The sequence below is a fragment of the Crocodylus porosus genome, unplaced genomic scaffold (genome assembly GCF_001723895.1).
Source record: "Crocodylus porosus isolate Cpor-Errol unplaced genomic scaffold, CroPor_comp1, whole genome shotgun sequence".
NCBI lineage: Eukaryota > Metazoa > Chordata > Crocodylia > Crocodylidae > Crocodylus > Crocodylus porosus.
In genome coordinates this window covers 81,401,151-81,427,135 of record NW_017728943.1, presented here as the reverse complement: position 1 = coordinate 81,427,135, position 25,985 = coordinate 81,401,151, and the positions used below count along the sequence as shown (strand labels likewise).

At 56.2% G+C, this 25,985-nt stretch overlaps 1 protein-coding gene across 1 annotated transcript; it reads left to right on the top strand.

Annotated features, from left to right (window-relative positions):
* On the top strand, positions 1-25,682 carry CAPN11 (calpain 11). The gene is made up of 22 exons (XM_019549667.1): positions 1-145; positions 7,424-7,714; positions 8,359-8,428; positions 12,006-12,124; positions 12,349-12,482; positions 12,718-12,886; positions 15,132-15,215; positions 15,303-15,388; positions 15,607-15,681; positions 16,637-16,797; positions 17,101-17,270; positions 17,499-17,510; positions 18,179-18,390; positions 18,916-18,955; positions 20,360-20,425; positions 20,939-20,996; positions 21,095-21,159; positions 22,167-22,235; positions 22,374-22,452; positions 22,862-22,978; positions 23,565-23,623; positions 24,042-25,682. Exons 2-22 carry the CDS (start codon positions 7,469-7,471, stop codon positions 24,066-24,068), a joined length of 2,118 nt encoding a protein of 705 aa, XP_019405212.1. The 5' UTR covers positions 1-145; positions 7,424-7,468; the 3' UTR covers positions 24,069-25,682.
* Positions 25,683-25,985: the final 303 nt, after the last annotated feature.

The following is a 25,985-nucleotide window of genomic DNA, read 5'->3' as shown; positions in this document are numbered from 1 at the left end:
CCAGGCCAAACCCCACCTTCCTGCCTGCAGAGCCAGGGCAGCTGAGCTAGCTCTGCAGTCATGAGCAGTGAGTAGGGAGGCTCCCAGGAAAGCCAGGAGAGGAGCCAGTGAAGCGCAGGCCCCCCTCAGGGAAGAGCCCACGCAGTAAGTGACTCTCATAGCTTCTTGTCCCTTGCAGCAGCCAAGCCTAGATCCGCTTAAAGGCTCAGCACAAGAGCGGGCTAACTTCAGCTCCCTCTTCCCCTCTCTGCCACACCCCACCCCGCCCCATGCCGGAGCTGGCAGCGGCTTTGCCAGGCACTCACTTTCCTTGGCATCAGTGGGGCTAGCAGGTGAGTTTGGGCAGTGGCAGTGCCCCTGGCACCAGGCACCTCTGCCCTGGCCCCTGCTGGAGGTGTTCAGGGTGGGGGAGAAGAGGTCTCGCTGGCCATTCGGTGGGGGTCTGTGGTGCAGGTTGGCGTTACCAGGAAAGGAGGGGCACATCCCACAGGTCAGCCTTCACCCCCCTGGAGAGGCTGTGGTATCTAGCCTTGGGAGGGGTCTGGGCTGGAGCCAGCCCTTGCATTACTCCTGGTGCCTCTGAGCCTGCCAGAGGCTGTGGGTGCTCCGACCTGCCTTGGATCCCAGGCTGGGTGTGGGGGTACGGCATGTTCCTTAGCCTGCAGGAGCCATGCTGGGACAGTGCTAGTCCCTCTGCCAAAGCTGGCCCTGTCTGCTGCCTAAAGGTGCCCTTGGGGTGCCAGCTCTGGAGAGTCCTGGGTGGGGAAATCTTGGCAGGCGCTTCCTTCCTTCCACCCACTTTGTGCTGTCCCCATACTCCACTTTGCTGTTCTCATGCACTGCCCCTGTCTTGGAGAGGAGCCCCACTACGGTGAGGGGAGGGCTGGGGACAATTTTGTGTCTTTGGAAGGATAGGAGCGGGCTTTGCTTCTGGCAGCAGATGCTAAAGCCGAAGGGGCTGTTGCAGGTCCCCTGCATAAATGAGCCTGCAGGTCACTGGGCTTGGAAGAGCAGTGGAAACATTGCCATTCATGGTGTTTACAAGATACAGCTTTCCTGCTCTGCAGTTGTCTGCTGGAGTGGGCCCTGGGGATCCCCAGGGACAGCTTTCTGTGCACCGGTGCCTTTTCCTTTGTAAGATACCACATAGCTGGGGCCACAGCCTCTTTGCGGCTTCCACTTCTGGGAAACAGGCCTGGGGGGTTTCCTTTGTGTGGCCAAAACTCAGCCTGTAGATCTGCATTAGGTCTTCCTCCCTTCTTTCTGCAGCCATGGTTAGGTTCCTGCTCTACCCTGTTGTGTATTGCATTGCTTTTTGGCATGCTGCACTGCCAAGGTGGCTGCATCTTGGTGCCAGGTATCCAGATATATGTTTATATGAATGGGATGTGAACAGCAGGGGTTGGAAGAAAAGTTTGTCATACAAACCTTGGTAGTTCTTGATACTTTGCTGGGTGCAGTGGGCATGAGGGACTTGGGTTAGGTTTGAGCTTAAATGCAATTAGTACCTGGGCTCCTCTGGGTGGGCTGAGCCATGCCGGGTCTCCTTTTGGAATGAGCAGGGCCCACCCAAGCCAGTCTGAAGTTTCCGTTTACTTTCTAGCCATGTGGGAGTTTTCCACATCTCTCGTCTGAGTGATGGTCCCAGTGTTGTTACAGCAATAACTTCATATTCTCCCAACTCAGGCAGGGATGGCTGCACTGCAACAGGTCCTCGATGCAAACCGTGAGTGTTGGCACAGAGTCAAAGCTGTCCCACTCACTTTGGCCACACTCTGCTGCACTGCGTGCCACCTACACGTGACATGGGCAGGGGCTCAAAGGGATGGCAGTCTCCTAGGCAACCTGGTCAGCCTAGCATGGCCATCTGGCTACTAGCCAGGCACCTAGTATGTGTGTGCCCCTGTGATTAGGGCAGAAAGCCAGGCTTCTCCCTGGAATAATGTCTGGGGACTGTCCAGCGCTGGCTCCTGTGCACCTGCAGAGGTGTCTCTGCTGGTGCTCTTCCATGGTTGGCAGTGTACAGGGCACCCACTGTTCACAGCCTGGGGTCTGTTCCCCTCAGGGGAATCAGCCCATCTGAAAGGGCTTCTCCAGACAGCTCGCTGGAATGAGGGCAAGACCTGGATGGTGGGAATTGATGGTAACCACTGAACTATCCCCCTTAGTTCAGGGAGACTGGAGAAGCCAAGCCCTGGCACAGAGAGGTCGGGCACATGTGCTATTGACCCCAAACATGGCACAGAGGGGCACAGTGGCCATACCCAAGCATGTGCAGAGGGTTGCTGGCAGAGCTGGGACTTGAACCCAGGAGTCATCTGCACGGTGAGGCTCAGCAAAGATTACAGCCTCAGTGTGGCTGGGCTCAGTTCAGTGCTGGGGGCTGAACAAACCCAGAGCTGGCTTAGGGTTGGTTTGTCTGCAGGCAGCCTCTGGGAGGAAGTAGCGGAGAGGCCTTTGTGGGCACGTTTGGGGTTTGGAAGGCCTGGTCCTTTCGTGGGACAAGTTTCTGCCAAGCCAGGCAAACAGGGCACCTGTGCTCCCCTCCCTGGTTGGCCCCATGCTTCTCCATGTGCAGAGTGTGCTAGAATGGCAGGAATTTAAGGGGGAGAGCCTGCCCAGCTGGTGCTGTGGTCGCGCCAACACTTCACACAGCACCGGGCTGGAGGGATGAGGGCAGGTGACCCTGCACAGCCATAGTCTGCCCCCTGCGCCTTTCCCTAGTGTCACTGCAGAGAAGACAGGGGAGTGACTGCTCTGAGAAGGCACTGCACCAAGAGAGGGGCAGGTCTTCGGGGGGCCACAGGACAGTGATGTGCCCTGCACCTTTCCTAGGCCTTGCCAGCCTAGTTTTAAACATCCCAGCCAGGGTGACCTTCCAGGGGGAATGATTCCCCTAGCCACATCCATCTCCCCACTGGCGATACTTATCTGCAGGTCAGCTTAAATCCTCCCTTCCTCTTCAGTACACCCTCTTCCTCCCCTCAGGGCATATGTCCCACCTCAGACCAGCATGTCTTTGTGTGCCCCTCCACCATCAGCCCTCTCATAGACAGGTGTCCCTTCAGGCCCTTCTCTGAGCTCTTCTAGCTTGTTGCCCTCTTTGTGGCAAGATGCTCAGGACTGAGCACCCTTGTCCCCAGCCTGCTTGGGAATGGTCCCTGGAAGGGATGACGGGACCTAACTGTGGGGCAAATGAGAGCCAAGGGGCTCTCTCCATTATACTATAGTTTCTCTTTGTGGCCATCACCATGGTGTCTGAATACTCTGTGCCCTGCACAGCTGCCCACAAGGAGCTTCCCACCTGGAGGTCTGCAGTGGATGGACCTCGGGACCCATGCAACAGCTGGGCTTGGTAACATGCCTTCTGGCTGGCCTGGGGATGCCCAGGATTTCAGGGCCTGGTTGGCAGCAGCATGTTTCCAGGAGACCCATTTTCCAAATCTTTTTGGGACCAGAAGTACACTCAGCATCAGAGAGAGGAAAATGCTGAAAGATTCCCACTGAGCTGCCCCTTGGGCAGTCCCTGAACAACTGTTGGTTTGTGCTTTTCTGAAGCACAGGCCAGAAATGTGCACCCTTCTGTTCACCCTGGGCACCTACTGGTTCGAGCACCGCCAGCCTGTGTGAATCCTTTGCCTTTGCCTGCTCTTGCCCAGCTGGCACCAAGACCCCCATGAAACTGAAATACTCTTCTCTCCCTCCATGCTCTGGTAGCCTCCCCAGTCAGCAGCTACTTGTGCTCCTTTGTGAGCACAGCAGCCACCAGGACCTTCTGAACTGCTCTGAGTAACAAGACTAATAATAACCCCTGCAGTGCCCAAGGGATCACTGTGTCTGCTGGCCACAGCTCAGGGTGTCTGTGGTCCTAGTAGTGCATGGGGCTGAGCTTCGGAAGCAGCTGCTAGGTGTAGCTGCTGGTGCCTGAGCTGACACAGAGGCACAGGCTGTGTAGAGAAAGAAGCTTGGTCCTGTGGTTGTTCTGTCATATCCTGGCTGTGAAGGGAAGCTAGAAAATGTGTCCTGAGCATAGCCATCACAGGAAAGCCTGCCTGAGTCTGCAGCCAGCCTGAAACAGCCTCCCTGGGGGAGGAGGGCCCCTCTCACTGGCATGGCCTTCCTCAACCTTGCCCCAGTCTATTGAGGAAGCATTGGCTCAGCAGGTGATGGATATCCCAGAGACGTTCACTGGTACCCACCACATGCTGAACGAGAGGGAAGATTGTATTACGGGGACTAGTACTGCATGACAGGAAGTGGTGGCCATTTTTGGTGTCACCCAGCTGATGGTGCTTGAAAGATGACTGCCAGTTATAGTTTTTCCTTATCTGATGGGAACATCAGTAAGCCACAGGGGAGGATTCAAGGCCTGTTATGGCTTCACCAAGATGTAGTCAAACCCGCAGAGCAACCTGGGGCATTTCCTGTGGTACTGAGCCAAAGTACTACCATCAGAGCTACTGCCAGCCCTCGTGGGGTCAGTCCATGGGCAGGCTGGTGTCAGCCAGTGGCTGTGCAGGAGTCAGAAGGCAGCACACTGTGCTCACAGTGCTGTGGAGGAGAGGGGCTAGGAGTGCCAGGGAAGAAGATCTCTGGAACAACTAAGCCTCTAAGAGCATGCACACACCCATATCAGGGCTGCACAGGCCTGCCTGAGAGCACGAGGAGGCTCAAAGCAGGGGAAACCGCAAGGCAGGAAATGGAGACAGCAGGGATGACTGTGCCTAGGATTGCCCTTCATTCAGCTTAGCTGGCCCCTGCCCTGCCATTCAAATAGGAGGAGTCAGCCCAAGGGGACAGAAGGTGCAGGACTGGTGCAGAGAGGATGATGTTTTTGGGTTCTCAAGGGTGTTGAGGCTGTGTCATCAGGGGTGGCACTGGGGGCTTGGGATAGGGAAGGCAGTGGACTGTGGTAGGTAGGGGCAAAAGGGTGAGAAGAGATGGTACTGCCTGGGGAGAAGGGGACCAGGTGCTTAGGGTAGTGTGAGGCAGGGCTAAGGCAGTGGTGGAAGAGGACAGGCTTCCTCCCTCTGACCTCCGTGAACATCTGGGCAGACACAAGTAGAGCCATGAAGGGATAGGGAGCTGTGTGTGCCCTATGTCTGCTTCAGGACCCAGTTTCTAGCTCAAACCAGGCCCCAGCAGCAGCACAGTGGGACAGCAAGAGCTGCCCAAGCTTGACAGTGCCTTTCGCTTACTCCTGATAACTCCAGGGCCAGACAGCATGTCTTAGCAACAAGGCTCCAACTTCCCTCTGTTGTGTAGGCAATAGTGAGGGTGACATGGCAGCCTTGGGTAAGTTGGTGTCTGGTCCCCTTCTACCCCAGGGACCTCTGGCAGCAGTACCTGTGGAACAGAGATCCTGGCTGGCATCAGAAAGGTTATGACAAGTTTCCCATGAGCAGGATTTCTAGCTCCCTAGTTTGGATGAACATCTTAGGTGTGGTGTGGGGCAACAGGAAGCAGAAGGTACATGAACCAGTCCCATCAGGGTCCCACTGCTGGCCTGGCTGGGTGTCACCCTGGAGAAGGAAGAGGAGCTAGGATTTTGGGATGGGGAGCATGGTGTTCACTTCCAGTAGGTATGATATTTTAACTGATGCTCCGTGACTTTCTTGGGCACTGGTGCCAGCCAACATTCAGAGATGGGCCTTGGCTGTATCAGCCAGCCTCTCGCCTGGTTACATGCAGTATGTGCTGCCATGACTCTTGCACTGTCTCCCATCCTGGAGCACAGCATGGTGCACCTCTGAGCAGTGTGCTGGGTTACAGCCCACTTCGTTGAATGGGGCAGAGCAGTGTCCTGGGGCCTGTCACATAAACTGAAACCCCCCTTGTTGGAACCACTTGTTAAGTGTTTCAGCGACAAGGCCTTTGCAGGCCTTTGCTTTGCTGCAGTGGGCCCCTCTGCCTTCTCCCATCAGTCACTAACTCAAGAACATGATGGGTCAGAGTCCTAGCAAAGGAGGGCAGGGTTTGGCTTGCATGCACCCAGCTTAGCCTATTTGTGGGGCCTGTGTTGGTATTCTGGGACAGGCCGCCCAAGGACTGATGCGTTGCACAGATGAGGTGTGCAGACTGCACTCCCAGGGGCTGGTGCGGCCTGTGATCTGCAAAGAGATGTTGGTTGTCCCCAGTAATGGCCGTGCCCACTCCAGAACTGGGATAGAGCCCCAGTCCCTGTAGCCTAGTCTCCAGAAGGGCTTGGGGGCTGGATATTTCACATCCCACTATGTGTACACCCATGTGCCCTTTCTCCTCAACCCCTGTTAGCGCTTCTCAGTGGTGGGGGCACTGCCTTGGTAGAAGACAGCCCCCCCATCTCCTTGAGGGAGCGGCACTTTCCCAGAATCCTGTGTGCTCACAGCTCTGAGCCATACTTGAGTCACTCCCTCCAGCTTGGGAAGAGCAGCCCCTCCTCCCCCAGCCTTGCACTGCTCCCGTGGAGGTGGCAGCGGCTCCACTCATGAATAGTGCCCCCCACACCTTCCCCATGCATTGCCCTCACATGAGCAAACACTGAGTCACCTCCCAGTGAGGAGAAGGCACGTGGAACCCAAGTGCAGACCCTCCCGCTGCCTCTCCTTGGACATACCTGTTCTTGTCTCAGACTAGTTCATTTCTGGGAGAAACAGCACCATGCGAACACTAACAACCTGAAGGGAGAGCTAGGAAACAGGACAAGGGGAGCATGAGACTGCCCAAGTCCCTGCCCCCCACCAGCAGAAGGTGCTGTAGGGAAGGGGGTTATGCGAAGAATGTTGCCCAAAGTCCTGGCTGGTAGTTACAGACACTAGGAGAGATGCTTTGGACAAAGGAAGAGCAGGGAGCAAAGTGCCTAGGATGCTTGGGTATAGGTTGCAGTCGCATTGGTCTAAGGACATAGGCAAACAAGGTTCTTTGGGTAAATCTGATATCTTTTCTTAGTGTGTTCAGCTGGCCCCTTTACAGGAAATCCCTCTGTGTTGCTGTCAGCAGAGTTGCCCTCCCCTTCTGCTCCCAGCCGGGTTTGTTTGACAGAGCACTAACTAGAATGGATGTGTGACCAGCTTGGGCCAGCAGCCAAGGCCCCTCTCTAAACAGCAGGGCCAGTGTTTGAGTAGGCCGTGGAGTGTGGTAATGGCCCCTAGCAGCGTGTGACGGCTCCAGGGCTCCTCCTGCACTGCAGACCAGCCCAGGCTTGGACACTTGCCACCTTGGCTTCCTTAGAATCATGAGTAAGGGGGAAGTTGAGTCCTAGGTGAAGAAGAGATTTCCTGCCTGTTAAATTAATGGCCTAGATCCCAACCGTGCCTTCTCTAACTAGTTCAACGTCCTGCAGCAAGTGTGGTCCTCATAGGAAGACCCTTCCTCACCGCTCCTCCCATCCCACCCCCCCACACTGTTGTGCCCAGCTTGTCTAATGGTGCCTTTGTAACCTAGAGGGAGGTGTTGAAGCTAGTGCCACCTGTACCTGGTCAGTTGCACCATGATGCCCTTCGGGGGAATCGCTGCCCGGCTGCAGAGGGACCGTCTGCGAGCAGAGGGGGTTGGCAAGCACCACAATTCCATCAAGTACCTCAACCAGGACTATGAGGCCCTGAAGCAGGAGTGCCTGGAGAGTGGCACCCTCTTTGAGGACCCCCAATTCCCAGCTGTCCCCTCTGTCCTTGGCTTCAAGGAGCTGGGGCCACACTCCGGCAAGACCCAGGGGGTGCGCTGGAAGCGCCCATCGGTAAGTGCCTATCCCAAGGAGGCCCCTCATTAACATGACGACAACCCACAGTCCCTTTGCCTACTGCAAGTCTTGTTCCCCTGTCTGCCCAGCTCCCCACCCCCTCTGCCTGCTCAGGGCCTTGCCTCCCTTGCATGTCAGATGCCATTGTCCAGGAAAAGGTTGCACTCTGCCAACCTGTTGCCATCTCAGGCAAGCTCCCTTTCTTGGGTCAGCAGAGCTGGGCAATGAAATGCAGAGGCTACTCTCTGCATTGTCCTTTGCCCCCCTCTGAATGGAATTGCATTCACCCAGGGGTAGAAACATATGACCTGCAGGGACTGGGGGGCCCTTGGGGTGGTGATCCCTATTGCCACTGCTACAGATGGGGACTCTCTCAGGCCTGGTCCCCATGTCTCAACATCAGAAGGCTATCAAGCTTTTCCCCACTGACTCCTTTGGAGTTTGTGTAGCCATGGGATTGTCACAGCCAAGGCCTTTTTCCCAGCCAGAGTTCAGGGAAGGTACAAAGGGTACAGTACCAAAGTCACAGGGTGCTCCACACCCACATCGTTCCCCTGTACAGGAGGCCACATGCAAAGAGGGACTAGAGGGCAAATCCTGGTGAGATTAGGCACCCATAGTTGATTCTCTCTCCCCAACAGGAAATCGTGGATGACCCTCAGTTCATTGTTGGAGGTGCCACAAGGACAGATATCTGCCAGGGGGCTCTGGGTAAGTCCAGCCCTGTCCTCTGACCAGCTGGGGCTTGGGAAGAGGCTGGGCTGAGGTGTTGTATGAGGGGCAGGTAGGGAATGGGTCAGATGGGGAGGTGGGGTGCTCCCCAATGCAGAATTGCTTGGGGGATGTGTGGGACCTTGGCAGTGAGGCTTGCAGGGCCAGGGGACTGCTGAGATAGTGTTTCACAGGATGCTCTCACCAGGAGTTGGCATATTTACGGCAGGGCCCTGACCAAGCCTCAGCCCAGCTCACTCGGTTCTGACCTCCTAAATCCCCCATGACCCTGAAGTCCTTATTCCATCTGAAAATACCCCTCCCATGCAGCCCAGACTCCCCACCCACTGCGCCCTATGCAAAGGGTGGGATGGCAGTGGCTGTTATTTCTAACACCTCCTGGGTGAGATCTCACTGAGATCATAGGGAAGTAAGGCTGGAAGGGACCTCACAGGGTTCTCTTATCCAGCCCCCTACTCCAGGCAGCATTGGCCCTGACTTAAACCATTCCAGCCAAGTGTCTATCCAGCCAGGTCTTCAAGATTTCCAGGGATGGAGACTCCACAGCTTCTCTACATAGTCTGTTCCAGTGCTTGACCACCCTCACAGTCAGGAGGCTCCTATCTCCAACTTAACTTTCCCTTGCTGCAGAGGGGCACGAGTGTTTTTGGCAGGCATGCCACAAATTAGCTCTACACTCTCCCCAAGTGCTGGGCTGATCCCCTTCCCCTTCCTGATCTGATGCTGTGTTTTCTGCTCCCTTCCCTGCACTACCTTCCCAATCTGCTGCTCTGCTTTCTACTCTCTGCCCTCTCTGCCACCGTGCTGCCTGTCCCTTCCCCAGTCTACTATGTGCCATACACAGAGGCTGCCTATGCCACTTGTGGCACCTGTGTCCCAAGTTGGCCACCCCTGCTCTGGGGCCAGAGAACAATGTCTTTATCCTCTCTATAATTACCCTTCAGGTATTTGAAGGCTGTTATCAAGACTGGTATCTTGAAGAAGATGGATTCTCCTTCAGTGTTTCGTATACCTAGTAGTTCCTAAAGGCCCCAATCCATAACGATCCGGGGCCTGCGGTTTAGTTGGCGATGAGGCACAGCCACTGATTGCAATAAACTTCTGCAGGGTGAAACAGTGTCAGTGGCAGCAACTCACGGAGTGCTTGGTGGGCCTCCCTGCAAATGTGAATTGGAAGTTACTTCCATGTCTATGTGTGGTATGGGAGGGAGCACCAAGGTGCTGGGAGGAAGATGGTGGCAGTGAGGGCTGGCACCTTTGGCAGAGCACAGGAGGCAGGACTGATGTCCAAGTAATGTATCAGGGTTGATGGCTAAGGCAAAGCCAAGCTTGAAGAGCCTTAAAGGCAAAGAAAGGTGTCTTGCACTGGGTGCCATGGGGAAAGGGAGCAAAGGGAAGAACTCGTGCAGACAGGGCAATGCTAGCAGCAGTGACAGCCCAAGGATGACTCTGGCAGTGCAGACTGAGAGGAACTAGGCCAGATCTAAGGCTGTGGAGTAGGAAAGAGTGGGACAGTTGCAGTAAGAGTTGGATACAGCCTAAGCAGGTGGGTCTCAAAGGCAGGCTGAATTAAACATGACATCTACCTTGCTTCATCTCCTAATACTGTGTGCAGTGGTGCTGTGTTGCCCAGCTGCTGTGGGGCCATGCTTTAGTGGCTGCAGGAGTTATTCCTATGCCCAAGTTGTCATGCTTCAGGGTTACCTCCTGCTGAGCTCAACAGCAGCTGGAGCCTGCTTGTGGCACACAAAGATGGACTGCACAGTTCTATGGGAGGGGGGTCCTTGAGCCCCAGCTCCCGCACAGCGTGCCCCACCATTACTGCCGGTACCACTGGGAGTCCAATCTGGGCTGGGGTAACAGGAGAGCTACAGGAGTGAGGGGCCTCAGCAGAGCTGGGTGGGGGCTTGAGACTGGCATGGCAAGGTGTGTGTGCGGGGTGTGGGGGGAAGGGCTGTGGGTCAGAACTGAGCAGCAGTGGTAGAGGCGGTGGTAGGAGGCCCTCAGCCTGGAAGAGGGGAGGAGTTGCCAGCAAGGATTGTGTGGCCCCAGCAGATCTGGGTGATGGGCAGCCCCTCCCTGGTGTCCCCTCAGCCTCCTGGCACCACTGTTTCCAGGGGCATCTGGCTGAGGTGCGTGACATGAACAGTTAACCCAGCCTCAGCACAAGCAGGAAACTGTCTCAGCTGCCAGGGGCTGAGTCACAAAAAGAAGGCAGGCTGTGGCTTCGGGTTGCTGTGACAATAATGGCGAGAGGGTTGATGCCATGCCTATATTTAGCATTTGCAGGAGGATCTGAAAACCCGGGACTGTCCTAGCATCCCATCCAGGGGCTCTGGTTTTGGCCTGGTTCTTCTGTCAAAAGCTCACCTGCTCAGCCTCCACTCCTGGGCTTCATTTCCCATCTATTGTCCCCCATGTCTCCAGGCACCTCCTCTTCCTGACCCCCTCCTGCTATTCCCAGCCCTGGTTGCTTACCGCTCTTGTTCCACCCCCACACACCCTGCAGCTGGGTGCATCCCTGAATGACAGGAGCACCTGGGGTTGGCACACGCTGCCTCCCCTCTCCTCCTACCAGCTCCTGGCCTCCCCAGAGCCCCTCTCCTGCCAGGATGGAGGTCTGGGAGGGGGGCAAGCCATTGGGCACCATGCCTACCCAGCTCAGTCATAGGGGCTGCATAATAATGGAGGTGGTGGTCTTTGCATAATCCCCCAGGTCACAGTGATGCCCCTTAGACCACTCTTGTGGAGCAGAGAGGGAGAGGGAGCACTCGCCCTTCTGCTCCCACAGAGTCAGCAATGGGGTCAGCAGTGCCCTGCACATAATCCTGCGGGAAACCACCTCTGGGATCTAATCCACTCCCTGTTGACCCCTTCTGCATCAGGGTTGTTGGGGATGCAGCTGGTTTTTTAATTGTATCTGAGCAGGTCTGTCAAACTCATCAGGTCCTGCTGGCCAAAGGAGTGGCATTGGACTAGTCCACAGGCTGGATGAGTAGCATGGGGCAGGCTCTATGTGCTGGATTGGGCCCATAAGCCCCCACCCCTTCATACACTGGATCCAGCACCCACTCTAGCCAGCCTGGGACACAAGCTGCGAATGGCACCCACTCCAGCAGGTCTGGGACCCACGCTGCCTGTGGCACCTGCCCCAGAACAGGCCCTGTGGGCACTGGATATGGCATTGGTGGGGGATCCTGAACTAGCCCCACACAAGTGCTGGGTGCAGTGCAGGACCCAGACTGGCTTCATGCAAGTGCCATGTGCAGCATGGGCCTAGTCCAATGAATGCCACATGTGGGTCAACTTGAGACCGAGGGGCAGCACTTGGGGCTGGACAGTGGGGCTCGATGGGCCACATCCAGCCCATGTGCTGTGTCAGTGACACCCCTGGATTAGGGGATCCCATACAGAGCTGACCAGTGAGGGAGGGAAGCAAGAGGCAGGAGTCTACCTCAGGGAGTGGCAGGAGGTTGAAAGTCACAGTGACCCAGCAGGGAGGCAGGAGGGAGCTGTATGCTGGGTGAGAGCCTGACCCCATCTCCTTGCTCCCCAGGTGACTGCTGGCTGTTGGCTGCCATTGGCTCCTTGACCCTCAATGAAGAGCTCCTGCATCGTGTGGTGCCCCATGGGCAGAGCTTCCAGGAGGAGTATGCAGGCATCTTCCATTTCCAGGTAGGGCTAAGGGCAGCACTGCCTCTCACCTCCAGGGTGGGAACTGGTGCCCACAGCCTCTGGGAATGGCTCCTGGGGGATCCAGGCCTAAGAATGGAGGTCTCCTCCAGAGGTCTCCTTCTTCTGAGTCAGCATGAGGCTCCTCAGCCCCAAGCTCTGCAGCTGTCCCCTACATCGGGCAGCTTGGCCGTGCCCCACTCACCCCATTCCTCCTCCTGCTGCAGATATGGCAGTTTGGCGAGTGGGTGGATGTGGTGGTTGACGACCGGTTACCAACCAAGGATGGGGAGCTGGTGTTTGTGCACTCAGCAGAGTGCACCGAATTCTGGAGTGCCCTGCTGGAGAAAGCCTATGCCAAGTGAGTGCTGGCAGGGAGGCCGGGGGTTGATGGGAAGGAGGGGCAACATGGGGAGCAAGTCTGGGAGAGTGGGGATGCAGGGAGATCCTGTTCTGTGGCTGTCTTCTCCGGAGAGCTATTTCCCCTACCACTGCTGGCCTGGGACCCTGAAGGACTCCCTAGGAGCAGCAGGGGGAACCCAGTGTCGTCAGGGTCATCCTGCTAATGCATCTGGCGGTGTCTGGTTGGCGTGCAGGCTGAATGGCTCCTATGAGGCCCTGTCAGGGGGCAGCACCACGGAAGGCTTTGAGGACTTCACCGGTGGCGTGGCAGAAATGTACGACCTCAAGCGGCCACCCCGCAACTTAGACAGGGTCATCTGCAAGGCGCTGGAGAGAGGCTCCCTGCTTGGCTGCTCCATTGACGTAAGAGGCACCCCTGTTTCCTGCCCTTCCCTGATGAGGGACTGCAGGGAGTTTAGAGTCGCAACCTGCCCGCATACACCCCTAACCCCACAGGTGCTAAAGCTGGGCTGCTCCCTGCACTCTCCCTCTGCAGCCTGGAGCCCAGGTGTGAAATGATCCAGGTCCAGGTCCACATCACACATCTTTGAGCTGGATGGACCATGCCCCACCCAGATCCCTTGGCTGGACACAGCATAGCACCCGGCTGAGCCTGGGGCAGGGAGAGCCAGGGCTCGGGCAGTGTCATGACCCCATGTGGGTGTCCATGGTGGGGGATTTGGTATTGTCCTACAGTGAACCATGGGGTGCTGAGAGACCATTTGTACCCCTCATTCTTCAATGATGGAAGTTATCAAAACAGCAAATGTGTGTGTAGTGCCCCCTTGTGCTGAGAGTGCCTCAGCACAAGCTTACTGGACCTCTGTATGAAAAGGCCATGAATTAAAACAGTCCTGCCACTCCTGTTGCTAGAGTGTGTCACCCCAAGCCTCTAGGGAGAGGGGCCAGAGCCTCTTTGCACAAGCCTCCCAGGGGATATGCAAGGATTCCCTGCCAGTAGAATAGCTCCCTGCACCATCTCCCCAGGCCATTTCCTCATCCCTGCTCCAGGTCCGCATAACCTATTTCAGCAATTGCTGCACCATGATTTTCAGCTGCTGTGGTGAGGGAAAGGAGAAACCACCCAGCCAAGCCACCTCTTGCAGCCTACCAGGAGCCCAAGGACCACTGCCAGTGTAGCAAAGGCAGCTCCAACCTGCACCTCTAGCATGGAGACTGCAGATCCCAGTATGCCAAGCATTCCATCTCACTCTGAAAGACTGGGCCACTGGACTAGTGCTTGCAGAAGCCTGTAGTCTCCCTGGACAGCAGCACCCCCCTGTGACTGGTTAGGTCTCAGCACTGTGCCTTGGGCACCCCAAAACACTTTTTTTTTAATCAAGTGTAGGTAGTAACACAGGACTGGAAGGGGTCTCCTGGGCCATTTAGTCCTGACCCCTGCATCCGCTGGCAATTGTTAACCAAAGGAATCTCTAAAGCCACACGGCAAATCCTTCGTTCTCAGCTAGACCTAATACCCAAAACATCAACAGTGTCCTACAGCATGCCCTAAATAATAGTGGAGACAAGGGCACTGCCAGTGCCTTGCTAGTGCAAAAACAGTGAAGCAGTTGGTTAATGTGTGCTCAGAAGATCCTTCAGAAACAACCATGCTGCACACTACAGAAGAAGAGAGAAAACCCCACAGTCGCTGTCAATCTAACCTAGAGGAACTATTCCTTCCTGGCCTCAGATCTAGTGACCAGAAGGACTTTGAACAGAAGTTCAATGGCTTCTAGACAGGAACCTTCAAGTTTTAGACACAGTACTGGCAGAAGCATCAGCATCAGCACATCCCAGTCAACGCCCCCCAGCCCTAGTTGTGACCAGCAGCCCAGTGCCTCAGAGGAAGGCAGAATGCCCCTTCCCCAGAAGCCAGTAGCATTCACGAAGGGCAAAAGAACCTTCCTCACCCTCCACCTGCAGTCAGCAAAGGCCTGGGACTATCATGCCCCACTACCCACAGGTAATTGTTAACCACTAAACATAACACTACCACAGCTACTTTTATACACCCCCACTCCCTCCCCAGGGATTGCAAATATCTGACTCCACATTGCAAACTCTTACTTACTTACACACACACACACACAATTGGCATGCCAGAACTCCCTGCCTGCTCCCTATCGTACCACCCCTTCCATCAAAGAGATGCAGGTTCTTGGCCCCCCCACCACTTGGCTTGGAAAACTGTTTCAAAGCTTCACTCCTGCTAGATAAAAATCTCCAAATTTCTCATCTACGTTTGTTCATAGCCAGTTTATAGCCATTTGATCTTGTGTTGCTAGTGTTCTTGAGCCTGAAGAGCTCTTCTGCTTTAATATTCATCACACAAACGTACTTCTCTAATAGTCATTTCAGACCCAAGAGTAGGTGTGCTGGCTGATAGCAAAGGATTCAACAGACTGGCTCTGTCATTGATGGATCTAAAATGCTGACTAATGGGTCCTTGCTCCTTTCTAATGCTGAAGCAGTCTGGGGGACTGAGGTGTCTCTGAGGGAGAGTGCCAGTGTCTCCTAGCTAGAGGAGGTGATGATGAGCCTGGTCAGGGAGATCTACGTTGTCCCGTGCTCCAAGTCAACCCAATGCTTTGTGTTTTGCCTTCAGATCACAAGTGCTTTTGATATGGAAGCAGTGACCTTCAAGAAGCTGGTAAAGGGTCATGCTTACTCTGTCACTGGCTTTAGGGAGGTGAGTCTGGCTGCCTGGGACAAACAGAGAAATGTAAATAGTTTCCCAGTGACATGAGTTTGACCTCTGACTCCTGGCCTCCGACAGGTGGACTACCGTGGGCGCCAGGAACAGCTTATCCGCATCAGGAACCCTTGGGGTCAGGTGGAGTGGACCGGAGCATGGAGTGACGGGTGAGTTAGATCTGATCGTTCTGCTGCATACCTAGCTGTCACAGATAGAAGGAAGGTCTCATCATGCAGGGTCTGAAGAGGGCATTTGCATGGCAGAGCCAAGGGGAAGTTTGCAGTCTGGGATGTCCCTTGTAGCATCATCCGAGGGCAGACTGAGGTACCTTCTGCTGAGTCATGTTAGTATTTCCCATCTCACTGCCTCTCTCCTGCCCTCCCAGCTCCTCTGAGTGGAACAACATTGACCCCAGTGACCAAGCGGAGCTGCAGCTGAAGATGGAAGATGGAGAGTTTTGGTGAGTGCTGCAGAGGGGGAGGGTGCCGGAAGGGGAGCCAGCACCCCTGCTGGACCTGTGATGGGGCTGCCATCTGGTTCTCAGGTCTTACAGACTCTGTCACTCTTAGCTGAATCTCTAAGACTTTGGGAACCTGGCCAGGTTTCTCCATCCCCTCCTTCTCCCAGGCTCATAATTCTTTCCTGTTCCCTTCAATCCCCCCAACAAACACACTGGACACCTTGACCAGACTGGCCCCCTGAGCACATGAGCAGCCATGCAAAGGCCTGGCATGGCTTGTCCACAAGCAGTCCTTTTCCTTCAGGCCAGTGTCCAACCCACTGCTAGGTGGTTCCTGATAAAGCCTGGATTCCAGGCTCGGCATGATGGCAAGAAGATCCTGTTGGGTCTGTTTCTGTGCAGAAGGACTTGGTGCTGGGGGATTGGTAGTGGGGGCTCTACATATGCAGCCCTGTGGAGGGAGCCTGCATCTGGGTCTGGGCAGAGTCAGTGAGATTCCTCACTTTTACCCTCCCCAAGCCCAATCTGATCAATTGTGTTACTGAAGGAGCCCAGGTTAGCCCAGCTCAGGCCAACAAGTTTATGCCAACTGGTACCCATGGACACACAGGAACTCCTTTTGTGCTTAGCATTACTGGGTAGGAGAGGACAGGGAGGAAATAGGCAGTGCTGGGTCAGTCACTGCTGGATCAGATAGTGTAAGCTGAGTGAGTGGGCTTCCCTAAGCATGTCCCTTGAGCTTCTCTTGAAAGCCTGAGGCTCTTGAAAAGGGAACATAGGGTGGACGGGAGGCTCAGCCAGAGGAAGGGAGGGTGATTAGGGCTCAGAAAGGTAGGGGAGTCTCCTGAGGGTATGGCCAGCCAGAGAACCAGACTCTGAATTTGGAAGCTTCTCCTGCAGAAATCTCCCAGCTCTCCAGTGTCTCTCAGTCTCTTCTCTCCCACCTGCTATGCAGGATGTCTTTCCGGGACTTCATGAGGGAGTTCTCCAGACTGGAGATCTGTAACCTCAGCCCTGATGCCCTGACCAAGGACAACGTGAGCAAGTGGCACACACAGTTGTTTGAGGGCACGTGGCGCCGGGGTAGCACTGCCGGGGGCTGCAGGAACCATCCAGGTACCGCCTCCACCCCCAGTCCCTTCCCTCAGTGACCTTCTCAGGAGTGAGAAGGGGTGGTAGGCTGGGGAAGTGGGGTGACCTGGTTCCTGTGCTAGCACTAAAGAGCCTGTTGGAAAAGAGTAACACGTAGAGCCCAGCATGTCTGAGCTTGGGGAGCAGGGGTAAGTGGCTGGCAGGCAGAGAGCAGGGTGTGGGCTAGGAGTTCACATCTTCTACAGCTTCCCCTGGGGGCAGCAGGGTCAATGGCTAGGGGGCTGGAGGGCCTGGTCATGCTGAGTGCATCATTCCCACCTCCCCCAGCCACATTCTGGATCAACCCCCAGTTCAAGATCAAGCTCCTGGAAGAGGACGACGACCCTGGGGACAACGAGTTGGCCTGCAGCTTCCTAGTGGCCTTGATGCAGAAACACCGGCGGAAGGAGCGGCGCGTGGGGGGTGACATGCACACCATTGGGTTCGCTGTTTATGAGGTAACCCTCCCCAAGCTCCCAAACACACCCCCACCCAACACTCTTGGCATGCCCTGATCATCTCATGGAAGGCTGGGCCCATCAGACTCCAGAGAGTGAAAGGGAAAGGGTCTTGCCTAGCAGGAGTTTGTGGGATAACCTTCACCCATCGCCCCCTTGAAGCACATGGGGACAGGGACTCTGCTGTTCTTTCACACATCTCCTAATAGGCCTCTCCTCTCTCCGCAGGTCCCTGAGGAGGTACGTCCAGAGCTATCCATCCCACCACAAGAGTGTGTGTGACAAGGAGTGCTAGGCCTGGTAGGAAGGAATCAGTTCAGGGCCTGGTCTTTGGAGTTCAACCAGAGGGGCCCATCCCAAGCCAGCCTCATGGCCTGGGTTGAGAAGTGTCCTTTCTCAGCCTTCCAGCACTTCTGGCAACCTGCCCTCTGTTTCTGGGGCAGTCACTGCCCAGGCTTCCCTTGGGCTGGCAGCAGGTGGGGCACCAGAGTCTGCACTGCCCCTGGAGAAACACTCCGTTCTGGTGCCCCAGGGTAGAGCTGCTCACAAGCTCAGGATGGGGGAAGGGTAGAAAGATTGCTCACCCTGTGGTAACAACCCAGCACAATGTATGGGCATAGGCATGCTCATATTTTCACTTAGTGGGCATGGTGTTAGTCACCATTGAGAGACAAGTGCTCGGTTAGCCAGGTCGTGGAGCTGTGTCAGTCTGAAGCCCAGGGCAGAGCTGAGCTCCTTGAGATCGTTCCTGGCCAGGATGAGGAGGGTTGCCCTACTACATATGGGTTGATCATGGGTGCCAGAGCAGTGCATGTGGCACTCGTACAGAGCTGGTGCTCCAGGCACCCCAGCACAGTCCTGCTTGTTCACAGCTGAGCCCTCACTCACAGGTGTCTCTGGTCCCACAGTCCCAGGGCTGCCAGAACGTGCACATGAAGAAGGAGTTCTTCCTTCGGAACCAGTCCCGCGCGCGGTCAGAGACCTTCATCAACCTGCGGGAGGTGAGCAACCACATCCAGCTGCCCCCCGGCGAGTACATCATTGTGCCCTCCACCTTCGAGCCACACCAGGAAGCTGACTTTGTCCTGCGCGTCTTCACCGAGAAGCAGTCAGATACAGAGTGAGTCCACACATGATGTGAGCGCACTCTGGTGGCACCTGGATGGAGCTGGCTGGGAGTGGTGTTTTCTTCAGCACCTGCTGAGATGCAAGGGCTTAGGGGAGGAGGTGTCCTGCCCCAGGGGGGATTCTGCGACTCCCTTGCAGAGGGAAGGGTCCCAGCAGGATAGTGGGAGCGGGGGCAGGGTCAAACAGGTCAGGGCCCTAACAGTGGAGCCCCACTAGCCTCTTAGAGCAGAGGTTCCAAGCCTTCCCCACCCATCTTGCAGTGTATGCCTCCCCTCAGGTCAGGGGTGCGAGGGGCTCCCCAAGTGAGGGTGTATGGACCCCTCTCCAAGAATGTTTGGAGATGGGATCACCTTCCTGGGGTTTCTCTTCCCAACTTCCTGACCTGTCTAATTCAGCAGAACCCAAAAGCCATGGTTTCCTACACAGGGACTCCCCCAAAGCCTATGGAGAACCAACCCCTCTACCCCCTGGCTGGCACATACTCCCCACTTACTGTGTCTTCCTCTCATGTCTCCAGGGAGCTAGATGAGGAGATCTCAGCTGATCTTGCTGATGAGGTAAGAACAACCACACCTCTCCCAAAACCTTTACACAGCATGTCAGGACCCACACCCTTGTGAGCCTTTGTGGGCAGCACTGTGGGGCCTGGAGTATGTGTGTGGAGGAAGTGCCAGCTGGGGCCACCTGCAGGTGACAGAAACGCCACTGCCTTGTGAGCCGGATATGTTCCATTGGCAGAGGCCTGGCAGCCAGAGGACAGTTGGGTGGGTTAGGGCAGTGGTTCTCAACCTTTTTTGTACCAGGACCCATTTGTAAGCATCAATGGCCAGTCTACCCACAGCCCCCTGGCTTTGCTGGTGTCCCTCACTCCCAAGCCACAGCACCCTTGCCCTACTGGTGCTTCTCCCTCCTGACCCGCTGCTCCCTGGTCCTGCTGGTGCCCCTAACCTCCTAACCCACTGCCCCCACCACCAGGCCCTAGCCCCCCAGTGTGTGGGGCTGGGGGTGGGTGTGTGGGGCAGAAGGGGCTGGGTGTAGGGTATGGGGAGGCACATGCCCCCCAGATTTGTATGGGAACAGGCCTGCAGCCTAGCCAGACCAGCATGGGCAGGAGGCGCCTCCATGGCTCAGAGGGTGGGTCCCAGCATGGGAGGATGTAGCAGGGCAGAGAGACTAGTTGCTGCCGTTGCTGCTGCCATGAACCCCATACCAGCCGCTGTGCCAGGAGCACAAAGAGTAACGGATAGAGGCCTCACCTCCTCCCACTGCCAGCCACTGATACTCCGCGCCATGGCTCTATCCCACCACCATGGCCCAGCTGCCAGCAACTAGTCTCATTGCCTCACTCCACCCACCTCACACTGGGACCCACCCACTGGGCCACGGAGGTGGTTCCTGTCTGTGCTGGTCCAACTAGGCTGTAGCCCCGTGCCCACACAAATCTGGGGGACACGTGCCCCCCCCCCCCCCACACTCGATGTATTGCCTATGCCTCCTCACTCCATAGACTTACTTGTGGGGAGCTGCGGGAGCTGCTTTCCACCCTGCCTGGCTACCACGTGCATGTCTGCACGCGCACATGCATGTGGTACCGCCTGTGTCCCACTCCCCCCAGCCCCAAGCAGCCCCTTGCAGGACTGGAAGTCTACCAGCCTGCAAGAGGGAAACCCATGCTTTCCTACGTTTTTCTCTGATTGTTCACAATCTTTTTCAAATATTCTTGCAACCCCTTTTGGGTTGTGACCCACAAATTGAGAAACACTGGCCTACAAGACGGAGATTGGGGCACAGTTGGAGTGGAGGGCAAGGAACCAAAGCTCAGTGCGGGGAGGCAGGCAAAGAGCTCCTTCTGCTGGCAGTTGTCTGCTAGAGCCTAAGAGAAGGGGCAGTCCATGCTAACAGGAGGGAAGAATCCAGACCTTGTTCAATAACCTGTTCCCCTTGGGTCTGCATTGCCCTAGGAAGAGATCTCTGAGGACGACGTAGAGGACGGCTTTAGGACCATGTTCAGGCAGCTGGCTGGAGAGGTGACTATTCGTGCCCTGGGTGTATGGGGGCCAAGAGGGGGTGCCATACATCATGCAAGCAGAGGAGTGAGCATTTGCAGGAGTACCCAGAAAGCCCCATCAGGACCATGCCCTTTGGCACTAGGCATTGAATGAGCCCAGGGAGGCATGCTTTGACCTGGAGAGCACTGATCTCCAGAGCTGGGGAGCAGCACTCATCTCAGCCCCATTGGATGTGTGTCCCTCAGTTTGGCTAGGTAGGCACATCCCATACCCAGCTGAGGGCAGTGCACTCAAGTCCTGAGCCTTATCTCCTGCCCTGTCCCAGCATTTCCTGCCACCTCAGAGTGACAGTTGCCTTCCTTGCCCAACACGAAGTGTCACAAACCTGGAGGTCTCCATTGGCAATGGCAGACATCAGGCAGGGCCCAGCACGTAGTGGTGGGCTTTCAGGAGGAGAGACTGGGGGGTTCTCCAGTCCCCTAGAGCTGGGAAAGCTGTCAGGGTATCGTTAATGCTCTGCTCTTCTGGCAGGATATGGAAATCAGCGTCTTTGAGCTCAAGACTATTCTGAACAGAGTCATTTCCAGGCGTAAGTGCTCTCCCTCCTACCATCCTGTGCTGGAGGAGCGGGGGAATACCTGTTCTGTGAAAGTGAATAACAGTCTCATTCCCTCTGCTTGCCCTCAGACAAAGACCTGAAGACAGACGGGTTCAGCATGGAGTCCTGTCGCAACATGGTCAACCTGATGGACGTATCCTCCTGCTAAGCCCTTTCTGCTGGGGGAGAAGCTGTTCTGCAGGCTTCCTCAGTGTCCCTTCATTCTTTCAGAGAAGGCTTTTCCCTGTGGGAGTTAGGGGGAGTGTGTACTTTTAGTCATTGTGGCTTGGCTCAGATGGCATAAACAAAACAACAGTGGCATCCCCTGGGCCTGCATTACTCCTGCCAGATATCCTTTGTGTACCCCTCTCCCGCTCTGGGGGAGGTCAGATCTCAGTGCTAGAGCACAGCGGGCTACAAGACCCCTGGCCTGGCCTGTTGACTGTCTCATAGGGCATAACAGCTGGCTTTTCCTGTGCCCCAGGAGCAGAGCTCTGCCAGCCCAGAGCCCAGCTGCACTCTGGTTTCAAGTCTGCCTTCCCTGTGTGAAAAAGTGTGCCCACTCCTCATCCCCTACCAGCTGTCATGCACACCAAGCCAGGATCCCATGCCTCCCAGGTGGATGTACTCTGACACAGGGCTTGATACAGGCTCTCCCTGCGGGTGGTGTCCATGGCTAGACCCAGCCCTCCAGTACGGCTGAGAAAGGATGTTTCAGGTTCTCCTCAGCTCTCTACAGTGGAGCAGAGCTCCCTTGCCTCATGCTGCTGAATGGTTGGAGCTCATAAACAGAAATCAGTAGCTACCGTGGTCTGCACTGCAGGCAGTGCAAAGGAGGCAGGAGCCTGCAGGAGTGAAGAAATGATCCTGGGCTGCTTCCACAGTCCAGCTTTGCACCAGCCTGTCAGATATGGAATAGGGGAGCAGGTGCCAGCACAGCCCTGCAAGCTCACTGGTCTCAGAACATGACATATACCACATAGGCACAGTGCTGAAGAAATGCAGCCACCTCCAGGTGGGGACATAGTGCCCATTTAGCTACAGCCTGGCAGTGTAGGAGGACCTGCACCCCAGTCAGTCTTGCTCGGTGCACCTTAGGATCTTGAATAACCAGGGAGACTTTGGCCCTTTCCTACCCCTCCTTGACTCTCTGTTCCCCAGAAAGATGGCAGCGCCCGGCTGGGCCTTGTGGAGTTCCAGATCCTGTGGAACAAGATCCGGAGCTGGCTGGTAAGGAGGGGGGCAGGGAAGTGCTGGAACAAGGTCCATGCCTCTATGCTGCACTTATGGTGAGGCTGTTTGGCCATCAGGGTTGGGATCAGGAGGAGGCACTGGCCTAGGTTGAACTCTGAGACTGTGTCATTGCAGACGATTTTCCGCCAGCACGACCTGGACAAGTCGGGCACCATGAGCTCTTACGAGATGCGCCTGGCTCTGGAATCAGCAGGTGAGACCCCAGCCTGGGGAGGGAGAACCTGGACCCTGCAGGGAAGTCCCTGGCAGCTGGTATAAGCACAACACTGGGGCCTCCCTGTTCCCTGCCCTGTGGGAGCGCCCTCCACTATCCAGAAACCACCACAGTAGCTGAAAGGTACAGAACACCTGATGCAAGAACTTCTGGTCTCTTGTTTGGGGGTCTGGCATCTTGGCCCCTTGACAGAAAGAAGCTGGGTGGGCGTGGGTTTCCTAGCTGCAGAGGGGCTGGGCAAAGGGGTTGTGACCACAAAGCCAGTGTCCTCCAGTGCATCTGTGCTTATTCCTGCATGGGCTGGGACCTGCTTCCCTGCTGTTGTTCAGAGGTTCCTACCCCCACAGCTGTAGCCCTCTTAACCACTACCCATGCCTTTGCCTGCCAGGCTTCAAGCTGAACAACAAGCTACATCAGGTGGTGGTGGCACGCTACACTGATGCCAGCCTGGGTGTGGACTTTGACAACTTCGTCTGTTGCCTGGTCAAGCTAGAGGCCATGTTCAGTAAGTGGCAGCTCCAGGACCAGCTGCATGCAGCAGCATCTCCAGCCAGGGGCTCAGGGAAGCCAAGTGCTATGATCTGGCCTAAAGGCAGGTATCCCCTAAAGGGTACGGAAAGAAAAGCAGCTCCTGATGATAGCATCTTGCCTAGCACGGTGTTGGGTGGAATTGGAGAGGATGGCACCCTTTATGGGGTCATTGCTATTGCCCCTTCTAGCACCACAGCCTCTAGAGCACTATAGGCTAGGACTGGCTCAAAGAGTAGAGCAGGGTTATGCCTTCAGGACCATGGGTTGAGTTTGTATCCAGAAGTCTCCCATCCAAGTCCTGATTCAGCTTGACCCTGCTTAGTTTCAAACTACAGGTCCCCCAGCATGAGGCATGCTGGTTGTCAGTACTTTGGGGACAGGTATGCCAACCAGAAGTTGCCTATAACAGAATCCCCCTTGTTCTCAGTGCAAAATGGGGTGGCCAGGCAGCTGCTAACCATGGGGCATGAGGGATTCAGGGCTCTCGGGGGTGTGGGTTTCTGATAAAGAAGTATAAAGGAAAAGCACCCCCATGCAGCACTCACTTCTGCCTTCTGCAGGATTCTTCCGCAGTATGGACCCCGAGGGCACCGGGACAGCCGTGATGAACCTTACAGAGGTGAGGGCTGTGCCTAGTGCTCAGGCGTTGGGGTGAACGGGAGGCCTGGCTCTGGACCTGAGTTCCTGGGAATGTCCCACTTCTCATGGACTCTGTCTGGGGCCTGTCTTTTCCTCAGCCCGCCCCGGAGAGAAGCCCCCAGGGAAAAGGAGGCATCTGGTTCAGGGGCTGGAGAGCTGAGGGTCAATCAAGCTGTCTGAGGGAGAGGCCAGCCTCACACTGGCTTGTGCAGCAGGGGGTGGGCAGGATCATTACCACAGCCTCTGCTGTAGGTTGTCTGTGTCCCATCTCCTCTTGGTGCTCAGGGGCAGTGCCCAAGCTGTGGGGCAGACATTTTGTTGGAGCCTGGTGGGGCCTGCGGCTCTGTAGCCTCTTCCCAAGCTGCCCATTCACCCTCTTCTCCTTCCCTCCCCTGCAGTGGTTGCTGCTGACAATGTGCGGCTAGGAGGAGAGATGGAACCGTGCTGGCTGAGACGCCCTGGTGGGCTGGGCCGCCCCAAAGTGCCTCCCTCACCCCGATTTACAGACACCCTTCCCGGCCCCTCTGCCTCCTGCCCGCGCCAGTCCAGCCTGAGTCTGCAGCTTCCTCCTAGCAAGAACTTTCACCCTAGCATGCCCATGGCCAGGGAGGGGGTTGGGACTCAGGAAGCAAGGCAGGCCAGAGGGGGACCCTTCTCCTGCTGTAGATGTGGCTTACTCCCCACAACAGGAGGATGGTGGGTAGGGGTGCAATGTGTGTGGGCTTTGGACCAGCTACTCTGGGACCCTGCAGGCCTAATGGCCTGGCTACAGGAGGTGGAGGAGCCAGTACCCACCGGAGATGGGGAAGGGGAGCCTGCAGGTGCCCACTCCCTCTACCTCCTCTACTGGCTTTTGCTGCTAGTTGGACTTTGCCAACTTTGGGTACTGGGAATGGCCCCCTGGGCTGCTTTGCATTGGTGTGGGCAGAAACCTTGGGAGGGCGGGGGTTGCCTGAAGTTTGCTCGGGGTTACTTAGAGAAATAGGGTGGGGCATTGGCCAGGGGTCCCCTGGGTTTTCTTCCTGGCTGGGGGAGGGGAGCATGGCCAGTCTTTGTGGTTAGAGAAAGACCCATCCCATCCCACCTAAGCATTAGGCTGCTGCGCTTGCCACTGTAGCATCCCAGCACTTCCCAAAGATGAACCTGACCAAAACAGTGAGCCCCTTGGGGTGAAGCTGCCTAGGTCCTGCCCTCACTGTTGCTAATTCATTGCGTGGCCTTGGACCAGCCCCTCTCTCCTCCACATCTCAGCTCCTCTCCATTTTGGTTGCAGGATGCAGTAGCTAGGTGCTGAATGCTACTTTGTGCCTCCAGGAAGACTCCAGGGGTTATGAATGTGCATGGCACAGCCTTACAGCAAAGCTTCGTGGCATTGTTGCCCTGAATACCCCACCCCCAAGTCTTGACAGGACCCAGGCCAGGAAGTCCCCTCCACCCAGCCATTTCATCCCTCCAAGAGACTGCGGGGCAGTGTCCTCTCAGAGCCTGTCCTGTGGGGCAGTGTCCTGCACCACTTCCAAGCCAGCCTTGGTCCAACTGCCCAGGACCGGGACATCCTTTGGGCTGCTGTGTCGGCAGTAGTGGCCAAAGGGCTCTTGTTCACTTCCTCCAGGGGAAGCAACCACTTCCCACATGGCCAGAGCCTGGGCTGAGCAGGAAGGGGCTTTGCCCAGCAGCAGTAGGGCTGGGACTGCCACTGGCTCAGGATCCATCCTGTTTGGCACTGCCCCTCATGTTCTCCCATTTGGCCCTTTTACACAGAGGTACAGTGGCCCCTGAATGAGGGGTCGGTCTGCTCTCGCTCCCTTCCTTCAGCACCTCTACTCTGCTGCTGCAGGGTGCGAAGAGGGGGTGGCCCCAGCCTGAGCCTTGCTGTGTTGTTGAGGTGGGTGGGGTCTATGGGTGTTTCCCCCACCCCACCCATCACCTCTGCATCCCCGGAGAACATGGCTGCATCGATAACCACTTCTGCCCCAACAGCAGACCTGCTTCCCGCTCACTGTGTACTCTGAGCAATAAACAGAGATCTCTACAAACACGGCCTGGGCAGTGATTGAATAAGGGTGTCCAGCTCCCTGCAAGGGGAAGGGGTTGCCTGTCCTCACACCACCTCCACTGGTGCCTGGGCACAACCCAGCATCTGGTGGAGCTCCTTGGGCTGGACTGCGTTAGACCTGTTGGGGGTAGCCCTGGCTCCAGTGGGGAGGAAGGCTGCGCTCCTGGGCCGTTGCTTCCAGTTACCTGGCAGGGGAAGCAGCGTGACCACGTAGGCGAGCTCCCCAGGGTAATTGTCTCTGATATGTCCTCCATAGGAGGTCTATATTGAGCAGATTCTTTTTGGT